A 14,254-nucleotide genomic window follows, 5' to 3' on the forward strand; every position below is an offset into this window, starting at 1 on the left:
TAGATTTGGTTTTCCTTTCTTAATCTTGTGGTCCAAATTCACACAAAGATTCAATTACACCTATATAGTCCTATAAACATAAAGTCTGGGGCAAAGACTGGATCCATCTGCACCTAAATTCTTCTCTGAGGAGGAGTTTAGAAAGCAAGGGGGTTCTTTATGCACCTCATGACTCAATGAGAACACTTCTCTGACAAACTTTGTCTGGAGCTTCTGTTCTGCTTGCAACACCTGCATCAGGAGCGGGCGGAGGCAGGGATCTGGTCTGGGAGGGTGCCACACCAACAAATGCCACCTCTGAGAAGGAAATCTTGCTCGAAAGGCAATAGGAGGAGGCCTCCCCACGAGTGCTCACCCTTTGCTTGCAGCTGCAGGGTTGCACAGCAGCCTGCCCGCTGCACTGGAGCCGTGTGTGCCCCGGACACGGAGCGCAGACCTCCCTCCGTGGAGCACATACACCGGCAGATAATCCAGATCAGTTTACCTCTGCGTACCTGGCAGCACGCTACTGTGCACTGAGCAAATATCAGAAGAGTTTGTGGTTAATTAGGATCAGATTAATCCCTGCTGACTGCCTGTCTCTGTGTAAAAAGGGCACTAGAGGTTAGAAAGTATTAAGTACCTTAAATGTCTACTTGCATAATGTAAAAACTTACTGAAGATCCAGACTTTGTGTTTGAAAGTGTTGATGTGAAATAATTTACCCCTAGAGGCATTTAAATGGGCTTCTTATCCTATCAAAGCAAAAGAATCCATTAAAAATGTTCCAGGATAAAATGTAATAAATACTTGACCATGGAAAATAATAAACCTGCAGAACAGTTGAGACAAGACATCTACAAAAAAGTGCCTTAGAGATTCTAAACATTATTTCTAACTTCAAAGAATTTAGCTTAGTGTATAAAGTATCATTTTTATAGCTGCAATAAAGCTTTTCTATGATACAATTGTACATAGCTTTCAATTTTATTCGTTCCTATTTATCATAAGAATACAGCAGGTAATAATTAGATAGTTTCCGATATACCCTCATTCTGTGGTACTCCCCAAGGACCCCAGAGGGCTTCACAGGAAAGGCACATTTCCATGTTCTTATATGCTCAAATTACTTAACACGTTCGTGATACTAAAATGTAGATTATATTTGGTTGAGATGCTTTGCTATGCCTAAGCATGTATGTGATTATTTTATTTTAGGGAACTGGAGATATATGAAGAACATTTGTGTTTTTCTCTTTAAACAAGGAAATATCCTGAGGTTGATTTAAAAACTGAGCTGATAGAAAGATTTTTAGAGGCAAGACACACTAATAAAGGATCTGTGGGTCTGTGAGAAATGCCAACTTTACACACATCTTCACATATCCTGATAGGTCATTGGGCCTTTCTTGTTTCTCAGTTTTTGTTACTGGCACCTTTATATAAGTATTGGGAACACTTATATAATAGCAGGATATTAGCTTAATTTGAGGTCATCTGTTCTTGTGACTTACTCCCCATTTACAGTCATAAGCTTCTCATTGTGACATCACCTTGGCGGCCTCAGCAGTACCTGTGATGTCACCAAAAGGGATTATAACCTGAAGCTGTGAGAGCAGATCAACTTCCCAAGAATAAAAGTTTTTCCAAAGAATAAAGGTTTTTTGTTTTGCCCTGCTAGCAGAGGGACATGGGAACAGCCCCACTCTTTATCCCTGCCTGTCATGGTGGAGCAGGACCATTTCACCACACAGAGAATGCCAGAGTGGGGCTGCCTGGGTAGGAGGGTTTGCTTAGTTTGGGTGAACTTGTGTGCAGGGAAGTGCATGCAGGGGGAAATATGTGCAACATGTGCAAACACACACAACTGTGCCTCTCTGCCCAGCTTGAGGGCACATCACAAGCTGGGGTGGGCCTATGCAAAGCCATGCTCTTCCACATCATTCACTCCATAAATTCCCCTTTCATCTCAACTGTCTTGCCTACTCAAACACACCGCTCTTTCTGAAAACCAGGCTTCTCATAAGAAGTCAGCACTGCAACTTCATAAACATCTTTATGTTTTCATCTTCTGTTTGGTTCCCTGTCGTTTCAGTTAGATCAGCAGCAGAAACTTCAGCTGGCACTGTATTCATATGAGGACCTCTTCCTATGTCATTTATTTGGCATCTTTCACTTGGCACTGTAAGAGCCTGTGATAGACAGTTAGACAAGCATTTGGGGGCATCACTTTTTAACTTACTTTGTATTCTATGTCAACAGCAAATGCATTTAATTTGCTGTTTCATGGAGTCGTCTGGGAGGAAAATATGCTGCAACAGTGCTGCTCCCCACTCCTGTTTTGGCTCACTGCCTTGTCTGAGTGTGAATCTCCACCAGGCCCCATGCAGGGTACTGACTCCATCTCAGGAGAACTTTAAGTCTGCAGATACCAAAAGGGTGACATCTGGGGACAGAGGTGGCGTCTCACAGACTGGCAAGTCAACTCAGAACATGCTGATGCAGCACCTCTGAGCCATTGCAGTCAGCTAAGCAGCTGGTGTGTGACAGCAGCCCCCACAGGTCAGCTGTGCACAGAGACAGGCTCTTATCATACATTCAGAGTCCACAGGGAAGAGGTTTTACTGCTAAGATCTTCATATAACACTGCAAGAAAATATATACACTGTGAGATTATCTCTTCGGACCTCATGCATCATTTTCCTGGTGTTCCTTAAGCTGTCTTCCCCATGACACCTGCATTGAACAACTATTGCATTACAACAAGGATGTACAAGATCTATAGTCTTCTTCCCTCAACCAGATTTTCTTCCTTTTTTCTTTTTAATTTCTTTCTTTTTAATTCAAATAAATTCCATCAACCTATAAAAAGAAGAAGCGATCTTATTCTTGTAGTTTCTCAGCGCTCTTGAATTTTTTCTATTAAAAAATACATAATGAGAACAGTCACTGTCAGTTAGAAAACTGCTTGATTTGGGCTCTTATTCAGCCTACACTTCTGTGTGTGGAACAGCTGTCATTTCATCAGGATTATGGCATTAACCTCATCCAGTGGAAGTGGAGCTCCTGTTTGCTTTGCTTTGCTTCACACCAGGGAAAGGCACTGTTCTTCCCATAGCAGAAGACATCACACAACATGTTAGAAACACCCACCCTGCAAACTTGAACTTAACCCCAGCACAAATTTCTCACACCACTTATGAATTTACTGCCTGGCTCAGTTTTTGGTTGCTGTCACTGGCTGTCTTCAGAACTGCCCCCAGGAAAAGTCCAGGTCTTGTTTATTCCCATACTCAGCTCAAAAGCTCCTGTGGCATAGCCTGGCCCAAGCCTGGATCCCACACAGTCCTCTGTCACCAACCTGTCCTCCAGGTGTGCCCTTGGGGCATCTCTCAGGGCAGGAAACCCCAATTCCCAAGATGATACTGTGAAACCTCTACTCTGTTATTCCACTTGGAGTTTTAAGAGACAGAGGAAAATGAACCCACCAAAATGTTACATTTATGTTTTAGATCCACAGGGGTTGAAGAGGACTGAGAACCAAGTGTGCACACTTTGGTCATAGCCAGCCTTTGCCACTGCTCCTCTGCTACCCAGCCTGCAGCCATGGGCAGGGAGATTATCTCCTCCTGTGGAGCTGCCAAAAAGCCTTCATTGCTGCTAACAGCATTCCTTTCCACCTGGAGCAGGCCAGGAGGGAAGTGATCTGGGGGCTCCAGCAGAATGAATTTCTATTGTGGGATTCTAAGCTGTATGACATCCCAGAAGGTCCAGACTGGCACCAAGTTCATCTGCTCAAACCAAGACACGTTGCTGAGCAGATGGACTTCTCCTTTGGAAGCAACCCTCTGAAGTGGTCACCCTTTGAAGAGCCAATTTTGTCCTCACACGCCAGTGGGAGGCAGAGGCAGTGCTGGTTTTTACATGGCACGAGGACAGCAGTAAACAAATTCACTTGAATTTGCTCATCTGGGTGTTTTGTGGCTCCACAGCCATCTGCCTCCCCACAGAATAAGCTCTGTATGAAATGATGATGCCAGTTTTTCTTATCCTGAGATTCAGCAGAACCACCTTCCTGATTGAGCAAATGTGCTGGAATCTTGCAGTGCAGGCTCGCTCCTGGAGGAGAGATGTAAGCAGGAGGGAAGCTGGTTTGGATCCAATTTAATTTCCCTAGGGTTATTCTATGTGTTAAGGAGACCTAGCACACAAAAATCAGATGCAGATAGAAGGTAAAATTCTGTTCTCATTTGTGAAGGGGTAAATGCACAATAGCCCTGCTGATAACAGGGTTGTGCTAGAGTGAAAGGAAGACTGCAGGAGACTGATCTGACACAGAAAAACTAACAGAAGAGTTCTGAAGAGGAAATCCTGCTTCTTACATTCTCTCATATTTTTCTCTTCCAGCCTTTCCCTTGGCCAAATTCTGCTCCAGATCACTGTGTAAAGTGCATGCAACAGAAGCACAAACTGGCCAGAACCCAAAGCAGAGCAGCTCTCTCTTTCCTCTCAGCAGCCACACCAAACTAGGACTCGGTTTTCTCAGAACACTGATAAATCAGAGAAAACTCCAGTCAGCTGTGAGAAAAAATTGATTGTGGGGAAAGGTTTCCAAAGAAATCCTTCTTTGCCCATTGTGTCCATGTAGGCTGTGCTTTTCCCTCTGGTTTCTTATTTCGGTCCTGTGACTTCTGGCTGCTTCCAGGCTAATAAGGTCCTGACCTTCCTCCCTGTTGCCACCACCACCACCATCAGAGAGGCTCCACCCTGAGTTGTTTCCCAGAGTCATGGAGCACCCTGTCTCCCAGAGGAGTCTCCCAGCCCACGGCCCCCCAGCAGCTCTTCATTTGCTCGAGGACCCCAAGTTTGTGCCGATGGTTTGCATTTACACCCCTGTACCTGAGAACAAAATCTGGCCATGAAGACCTTGAAGATGTAATTCTGGAGGACAGCTCTCTCTCTGTTTCTTTTTCCCTCATCCTTCTTTTCCACTTCTGCACATTCTTCACATCAGACACTGCAGAGCTGCCTGTGATGGCCCTGTCAGTGCTGAGCAGCAGGGCATGGTCAGCAGTCTGTCCCCTTGCCCGCCACCGTGGTCACACAGGGGGACACTGAGGGGCTGTGCAGGAACAGCAGTGGCACACTGCAGGCACAGACATGATCTAATCCATCATGGAATGCAGCCACCACTTATGGCTTCTTTCCAGTGCCTTCCACCAGTTTGGCTCCCTGTGTGGGGAGGTGTTCACACGTCAGGAAGCTCTTTGCTGTCTTCCCTCTCAAAGAGTGCTGGTTTGCTCTGCTTAGTGGGGGAACGGAGAGGCTGGGCTCCCTGGGAAGCTCTCACAGCTGCTCCTGTGGAAGCTCAGAGGAGCTCCACAGAGACACAGTGCTCCAGAATGCTACCCACACACTCCTTGTGCTGTGTTTTCTCCAGACATCCTCAGTTTGTGTCATTCCCCACTTCCCTCACAGTCAGTCAAAGTTATTGCAATGTGAAGAAGCACTTCTCAAAATACAGATGCTACCTCTGCCCCTTCCTGACTTTGAAGTGTTATCCTGGGGACCAGTCAATTGCATACCTTTTAAAATGCATTTTCAGCGTCTTAAAAACAAAAATATTGCCAGAAATTTTATCAGTACTTTCTCAGTACCTTGTGATGCAGAACCAGATGAAGACTCAAAGAAGGCTGTGATGCCCAAACTACGACACAGGCAGGTATGAAAGCTCTAAACAAATGTCCTTAAAGGAGACAGAAACTCCCTTTCTCCACAGCAGCCCAACTCTAACACTTCTGTAGGTCCAAGACTCGTCTATTTCTGATAGGGAATTTCTGTAATTGGCCTATGTAATATGCAGCCCCCTCCTAACTTGGGGAACTCAGTTTCTGGCTGCCTGGGCTCACTTGGCAACCTCAGTTTTCAGACTCACCCTGATGTGGCACTGGCTTCTCCTTGGACAGCCAGTTCTCTATTGTGGATCCCAGTCTGGCACAGGGAAATTTGAACTTAGGCTGCTAAACTGAACAGGCATGAGAATTTTGGTTCTGACCTTGACTATGATAAATGTTCATAACCTTCCCCCAGGCTTCTACACTTATTTTTTAGCCACAGCTAATTTCACTGACTCTTACTTCTTTCTTACTCCACTGCCTCCTAACTTTTTCATCATTCACCAGTGGATTTCTTTTCTATTTGTCATATGTAAAGCACATTTCTTATTCCCCATGGTTGCTTTGAACAATGTTGATCCAGTTTTAGTTTTCTTAAGTCCTCTCTGCTTGTCTGTAAATACTGTTCTTGCTGCAAAGAGTCCTCCACATCTTTCCTTTCCTAAAACAGTTGCAGAGAGGAAAGATTTGAAACAAACACTCCCATTTCTAAGTCTCCTTTGTGATGAGACAAGACCCAGAACACTTTTTTCCCTTTTCCATTGAAACTATGCTGTCTTACACCACATTTTTACCAGGTCTAGTTTTCAACTATGTCTTCCATAAATACATACATACCCCAAATCTGAATAGCAACATTTTTGCAAAGTGGGAACTGAATGTTATTTTTAGGCAGTAATGCCTAAAACCTTCAGGGGTTCCCCAGCTTTCATTTAAATCTTAATAAATCCACAGAGGAGTATCAAGAAGGGCAAAGAAATGTCTTTTCAGGTCCAGAGCCTCTGGGAACACCACATCAAATCCAGTGTACAGTCCTCACCAGTGACCAGAGCTAATTTATCTATTGACAGCTTTGAGCCCTTTGAGAAATCACTTGGTGGCCTCTGTTTCATTCCCTCTGAATACATCTCCACTCCAGTGGAAACTGTTAATGATAACTTCAGCAGAGAGGTCCTCATTCAGCCAAACCCCTAAGCCCAAATGTAATTTACAGCCTGAAGGTACTGCTATATTGAAATCTGTGGCAAAATTACATTTCTGCCTGTTGTATTAGACTGTGACTGATCAAGCTGTTGCATCTCACCAGTCCTTGCAGGAATGTGCTCTAAATCCCAGGATCCTGAAACAGATCCCGGTGTCTGCATCTATTCTGGCACATTCTCCAAACAGCAGAGAGAGAGGAGCAGCACAAGAACAGAATAAGAGAGGCCCACTGCTTCATTCTCACTTGGGCTGTGATTCCATTGTGTGGCTGCTCCTTCCCTGCTAAGAGTGAAGCAGTAGCACCTGAATTATTGCTTGATTGCAATGCCCTTTTCCCAATGTCTTCTTTCCCACTTGCAACAAGAATGTGTATTGTGAAATGGCCAACTGTACAACATCAAACTCTGAAGATCTGCAGTTGTTCATTAATTTTTAGATCAAATCTCGCTTGTCTTAGGTGGCATTGTGAGGCTGTGAGGCTGAATCTGTGAATATGATGAGCCTGATTTGATCTCAGCACGCAAAGAAAGCCATGAACAACTGCAACTGCTTTTAAAACAGTCACAACCAAAGCTCTTCTGCTTCTGGTCCATTCAAAGGAGCCCCTTCCTTATTTGCTCTCCTTCAGGTGCAGCACTTTGTTGTTTCTTTCCTTCTGGAAACTAAAGAGTGAAAGAAAATCTTGCTATTTCAGATAGCATTAATTAAAAACAAAGGGAAATAAAGACATTTTAATTGCACGGGATTTCTGAATAAGGTTTCAAAGTGGGGGTAAAAAAATTAGCTGTGTGCCTGGTACACAGAGAGCCCTTTCTCTTCCCCTTTGTGGCAGAGGAATCAATGGAATTCATATAAAAGGAGGAGGGGGGTGGGAAGAGAGATAGGAGATGCCTTGCTCGGTACCAGCAGGTCACAAGCCTCATGAGGCTCGAGCAGGGCTTGCAAGGAAGTTGCTGACTCTATGTCCGTGTGTACCTTTTTGTTCCTTGCCTTGGATTTGCTGGTCAGTGGCATGCTGCTTTGCCTGGCTCTCCATAGAGCTTGTAGCCTACAGGAATTTGGACAGAGTGGTACAGACATCGCCGACAGAGACTCTGATCACTGACTATCCCTTTAAATGCAGTCTCATGACTTAGTCCTTGCTCCACTACCTATTAAAGAAGGAGACAGGACCTTCATAGGCAGCTTCCATTCAGGCACCCAGAAGGACACAGAAAGGCAAGACAATTTAACAGAGCTAACTGTGAGTAAATACAAAGCATTAGAGGTGCTCTCTAGAGCAAAGGGCATGGAGAAAGATTTGTAGGAAATCCTGAGGTGAAAGAAGGTGCAGTAATTTTTAAAATACACTTGCATACAATCTTCCAATATGGAATTCTGTAAGAAAAGCTATTCTCTCATTTTAACATTATTCCTTTAAATATGAATCTAAGTGTCTCTTAATAGAACGTTGACCAGCGCTTGATTTCCCATAAAAATCTGATGTGATGATTTTGTGCTGCAAGCACTGGAGCCTTTTGCAAATGCCACCTTTTCTCTCACTGGCATAAATTTCACAGAAGGAATATCTGGGGGGGAAATTTGAAGCCAGCCTTTTGCAAACTTGGATCCAAAGCCCAGCCTGGAGGCTCCAATTAGATTTTTGCACTTCACAAGGGGTGGCCTTCCTTCTGGGAGTGCTGGGTGTGATCCCCCTTCTGCTGGGGACAGAAAGGAGCTCAGCAGCATGGAGATTGCACTGAGGTGTCCCATCATGCGTGCAGGTAGCTAATTTTTAACCAAGAGACTGTGTGTTTCTATGCTGTGTAATGGAATACCATATTACATGCCACAGCATTCTGGAAAATTCAGTTCTTGTTAGTCAACACAGTCATCAGCATGTCCGTACATATGTCTTTTCTTTTCTTTTTTATTTTTTTAATGTCAGTAGCTACTGAGTAGACCTGGACAAGTATTTTAACAGTTATCATTACTATTGCAAGTGACATCTCAGCACTGATGGAAAGTTCCTCTGCCAGCTCAGCCTATTGCTTTTCTAAATATATCCATGTCATTAATTGCAGGTATTAGCTGGTGGAGACTGCTCCCAGCTCATCTTCATGTTGCCCATTTTATTCTCTGCATTCATCCTGTCTGCTTGCTGCACAGCCAAAGGGAACTGTACCTCCTATGATGAGCTGAGAGAGCTGAAGACTGAATTTGCCATCAGTCTCTACCGGCAGGTGTCTGAAGCAGAGAACAGGACCAATCTGGTTGTCTCTCCAGCAAGTGTGGCTGTTTCTTTGGAGCTGCTGCAGTTTGGAGCTCAAGGAAATACCTTTACAGAGTTGCAAGATGTCCTAGGATACAGCATTCATGGTAATGTACTTTAAAAAATCCTTATTGTCTTACTTTTTGTAATAAATTCACAACTTTATGAAGGTGGCAGGAATTGCACACATCGTATTAAACTTCTGCTTTCTCTCTCACTGCAAGATGTAGTTTTCTCTGTCTTTGACAGCCAGGTATCAGATGGACAAAGGAAAACTCAAGGGAGTAGTTGACAAACAGGTTATTATTCCTCTTTTTTCTGAATCAGTACTTACTCTCTTATGACACAAAATACAGCTACATTTAGAAAAGCTATTTCCCTGAACAGCAGAATTACTCCAGGCTTGCCAGAGGTCCATTGTGTCCACTCTGTCCTGGTCTCCTTTGTGTGCTCTGCAAAGAACTGCCAGGCAGAGAACAGTGGTTTTCTCTCCTCTCCCACTAAAAAAATTATGAAATCTGTAGAAGCTGAATTATATTTAAGACTTTTCTAATGCTATTACAACTGGCCAAAAAGATGAAAAGTTATCAGAAGGAGACTGGCAGACTGAGATATACGTTGACAGATGGATGGTGCAATTGCATCTTTCCCTGAAAGCAGGCTAAAATATAAAACTCACTGGGAATTTGGAAGGGATATGGGAAAGACAGATGTCTTTAAATCCAGCATTAAGTCAGCTGAATTTAAGGATGCTGTTTTCATTTTAGCTCTGGATTATCCTACCATCTCAAATCACATGTCAAAAACTATTTTACATTATGGGCAGAATGTTTATGAAAAGCAGATGACTGCCTCATCTTCAAAATTTGCAGCTTATATACAATACTTATGTATAGAGATAACACTGCTATTTCTCAGCATAAAATTTACCTTCAGGGCATGAAAACTAAAACCCACAGCAATTTCATTGTCCTGTGCCTCAGTAACCTGCCTCAGTCACCAGCACCATTCTGAGCAGCATTGATATTCAACCCCAGCACAGCAGTGACAGCTAACTCTGGCTGATCCATACAGACACAGCTGCATGTACTGACACAGGGACAGTGCATCTAAATTATGAGCAGCTGATATAACAAAGTCTTGCCTACTGACTCCTATTTCTGTAAATTCAAATCCTAAACAACATTAATGCATACAAGGATTATACCTTGCTTGACACTTCTGGTCATTACAGAATCAGTTATTATGAAAGGACCTTACAGAATAACATTTCAAAGTGAAATCCAAGCACAGATCTTCACAGAAAATTTAACAGAGAAGTGCAGGGGCTGTTAATGACCTGCTAGCTCTTTTATGCTCTCTCCTTCTCATGTGGCACATCATGGCAAGCAGACATTTTATCTCCATTTTAGCTGTCTGTGGTATAAACCACATAAGCTTTGGCTTTCAGCAATGCTAATGCATGAATGTGAAAATAAAGTAGGATGGGATCTATTGTTATTGGTATACAGTGTATTTCCAGTAACAGGGAAGGAAACCACTTCCTCAAATGGTCTAAATCAAATAAATAAATAAAATGCTTAGATGAAATTTTCTATAAGGTGAATAAACACAAATTGTGAATGCATGCATATATGAAAAAATTCCTTTCTTCCAGTAGATGTTTGCGTTAATGTTTATGTTGGTCTGCCCTAACCAATTATGAAGGGTCTGGTTAAAACCTTAGCAGGCTGAAAACAATGAAAACATCGATGGTGAAAACATCACTGCTCACAGAGAATCTGCTCCTAGATGCACTTGTAAACTTCTCTCAATGTTTAGAAAATTTGTTCACCTTTATTCTAGTACTAACAAAAACAATGTATAATGGGATGTATCTCTAGATAGCACAGACAAAATGACATGCTTTAAAATTATTTCTCCTTGCTGTTTAATTAAAGCAATTTTGAGCTGTTGTCCAAGCTAGAATTCACAACTCTGGTTAGCTAAGCACCGTGGTGAAGTCACAAGCTTGGGATACCACTCCTCACATTCATCTCTGCCTCTAATTTACCATCTTTGACTTTTCACATCTTTCAGAGAGCTCACCAAGTGCTCCCATACTAATGCAAGACACACAAGAACTTTACAACTCAGACTATGTTTTCTTTGAAAAAGAAAAAGCCCACTGTTGTGGGCTGTATAAATAAAGGAGTCACTTTTAACACATGAAGCAACTTATCAGCTCAGTTTAGCCAGGGCTCATCAGCAATACTGGGGCAGTTTGGGACACCATCCTTCAAGAAATCAAACAACATCTAAGGGCCAAGGGTGGCAGAAGTGCGATCAGAGAAATGCTTTTCTATGGATAGTGTTGTAGCGTGTTTTTAAGTTTCTCAGTTTGCTCCCCCATTTTATGTATTGTATCCCCCTGTTCTTTGTAAATGGTTCCTCCCTCCCCAGTTTTCCCGCCACTGCTCCTCTGGCAGTTGGTTTCCGTAGCAACCCCTGCTTTCAATCAGCTATGTTATATAATTCCTCCTCCCCTATTCTCCCTTATAAGTAAATGTTTTCTCCTCCCTGGGCCCAGTCAATCACCCCCCTCTCCTCCCAGCATTCGAGAACCTTCTTCTCTCTGGGGATGGTGATTGGCTGTGGTCCCGGGGCCCCTCCCTTACTTTGTATTTATTGGTTACTTATGTATGTCAGTTATGTTTAGTACCTCCCTTTGAGTTTCCCCATTGGTTAGCTGGGCTCCCCTCCTTTCTCCTCCTCTTCCCTTTAAAACCCTGTTTCTCCCCCTGTTCCGGACCGTTTTGCTGGCTGGTGCCCATCCTTGTTGGTGCCTCCAGACCATCTAATAAACTGACAGTTCACCCCCAGCAAGTGGTCGCCTCCTTCTTCGTCTCGCATTGCACTATTCCGAGCTCTACATCCAGCCCAGCCTGAGGCCAAGACGCCAAAGGGGCTTTGGATGCGCTGGGGTGTTGGCCTTCACACCCCTCGAGCTAGCCGGACCTAGGCCGCGTACTACGCCCTCGTGCAGGATAGGTGGATAACGTCAGGAGAATGAGACAGCAGAGTTGTGGCATTGGCAGCTCAGCCAGTCATGGCCAGAGGCACTAGACCTCAATGGTGGGAACTCAGAGAGTGACCAAGAAAGAATAACTACCTTATGAACTGTCTGCATACAACTGTGAGCTTGGCATGAGATCTGCCACTTGGCACATCCACACTGGGGGATTGCTACAGACACATGAAGAGAGCTTTCCAATGTCCAGTGCATCACTGCCTGTTGCAGCAGTGCTTGACAGGAGTGTTCCACAAAGTCAAGGGTGATCCAGTTGTTATGGGGCTTTAAGAGTCAGAGGACACCGGTGTCAGCACAGGAGCTGAGAGCTGCAGAGCTCTGGGGCAATCCCTGCTGTCCTTAGCCTCAGCACAATTACAGTTTCTCTCTTGCCTGGCAGATCAAAGTGTGCAGGATTTCATGCACACGGTGGATGAAGCAGAGACTGACTCCAGCCAAGGCACAGTGGTCCAGCTGGGATGTTCCCTCCTTGTGGATGCAGGCGTGCAGCTCTCGCCCGACTTCGCCGAGCGTGCTGCGCGCTGGGCCAACAGCAGCCTGCTCCAAACCAACCTCACCGACCCCAACACCACCCACACACAGGAGTGGATCACCACTGACCTTGCAGGTACCATAGGGACGCACAGAAATGGTTGCACACCAATGAAATGTAAAATAAGAGTAATGGGAGAAGTAGATTTTAACCAAGCATAAAGATTTTTGCCACACTCCATGTTGCCCAAACCAAGGCTGAAAGGCAGGAAACCTAATTCTTGTGTTAACACTCATCTGTAATGTGAAGAAAGAGCTGGAATAGGTCTGAATCTATAAGCAGTGTCAAGCTGCTAACCACTTTTTCTTGTTCCCTTAATTTTTAAAAAGGCAATAATTTGCAGTGTTCTCAGTTTTAATTAGGAACAGCCAAATTCCCCTTGGACCATATTCATGACACTGAATGCTTTCATGGTGCTACAGGGGACATACAGGGGTGTAAGCTGAGCAGTGAGATTCTGAGTTTAAAAAATCTAATGGGAAATAAAAGCACTGGCCAGCTCAATCTCAGCTCTGGGGAGAGCGTGCACCAACAGGCAGCCCCAGGGAGGTGCATGTGTAGGTGTGGAGGGGAAGGTAGAGGGTGAGCAGGGCCTTGTGAGTTGTGCCTCTTGGCCTTAGGGATGGAGAGTGGTTTCAGCTTGCTTTATTTAGTCACACAGACCTGGGCATGTAGGACTGCATGTGTCCCCCTGCCTTGTCTCTTTTCCGTGCAGATGGGGATATGCATGGGATGACACCGGAGAGTGCTGGGTCATCGCTCAGCCAGGTCACCCTGGTGAGCACCCTGTACTTCAGAAGCACGTGGCAAAAGAAGTTTTCCTTCATGGATTCCCAGATGTTGCCTTTTACAACGCCAGAGGGCTCGACCCTGAAAGTGCCTACCATGCACCACACAGCTGAAGTTAACTATGGTAACTGTCCTTGATCCAGATTTGTTCTACTGTGCAATATGGAACAGATTTATTTCATTTCCACAGATACCACACTAAGATGTATTGTTTTCCCAGCTTGGAGAGTGTCTCAGAAAAGGTCCCATCAAATTAAAAGACCACCCAGGTGACCAAATTGACTCCTCATAATTCCAGGCAATAATAAAACAGATCCTGGGTTCAAAATGGTTCCTAAAATATCTACTGTCCCATCCCTCATAGACCAACACCTCCCACTACTCCATAACAAACTTGTCAGCTGTAGGAAACAGTCAAAAGGCATCAATATATTGTCCCAGGAGAAAGAGAGAGAAAGAGAGAGAGAGAGAGAAAGAAGAGAAAGAGGAGAAAGAAAGAAGAGAAAGAAGAGAAAGAGGAGAAAGAAAGAGGAGAAAAAGGAGAAAGAAAGAAAGAAAGAAAGAAAGAAAGAAAGAAAGAAAGAAAGAAAGAAAGAAAGAAAGAAAGAAAGAAAGAAAGAAAGAAAGAAAGAAAGAAAGAAAGAAAGAAAGAAAGAAAGAAAGAAAGAAAGAAAGAAAGAAAGAAAGAAAGAAAGAAAGAAAGAAAGAAAGAAAGAAAGAAAGAAAGAAAGAAAGAAAGAAAGAAAGAAAGAAAG

At 43.9% G+C, this 14,254-nt stretch overlaps 1 protein-coding gene across 1 annotated transcript in view; it reads left to right on the forward strand.

The window, feature by feature from the left end:
- The window catches only part of LOC135448849 (protein FAM124A-like), a 79,435-nt gene that overhangs the window by 52,719 nt on the left and 12,462 nt on the right, over positions 1 to 14,254 (forward strand). Inside the window, exons 4-6 of the mRNA XM_064715155.1 lie at positions 8,921 to 9,215; positions 12,558 to 12,785; positions 13,426 to 13,623. Of these exons, the coding sequence (XP_064571225.1) occupies positions 8,921 to 9,215; positions 12,558 to 12,785; positions 13,426 to 13,623 (721 nt within the window). The remainder of the gene's footprint in view (positions 1 to 8,920; positions 9,216 to 12,557; positions 12,786 to 13,425; positions 13,624 to 14,254) is intronic.

Source organism: Zonotrichia leucophrys, chromosome 1 (genome assembly GCF_028769735.1).
Source record: "Zonotrichia leucophrys gambelii isolate GWCS_2022_RI chromosome 1, RI_Zleu_2.0, whole genome shotgun sequence".
Lineage (NCBI taxonomy): Eukaryota > Metazoa > Chordata > Aves > Passeriformes > Passerellidae > Zonotrichia > Zonotrichia leucophrys.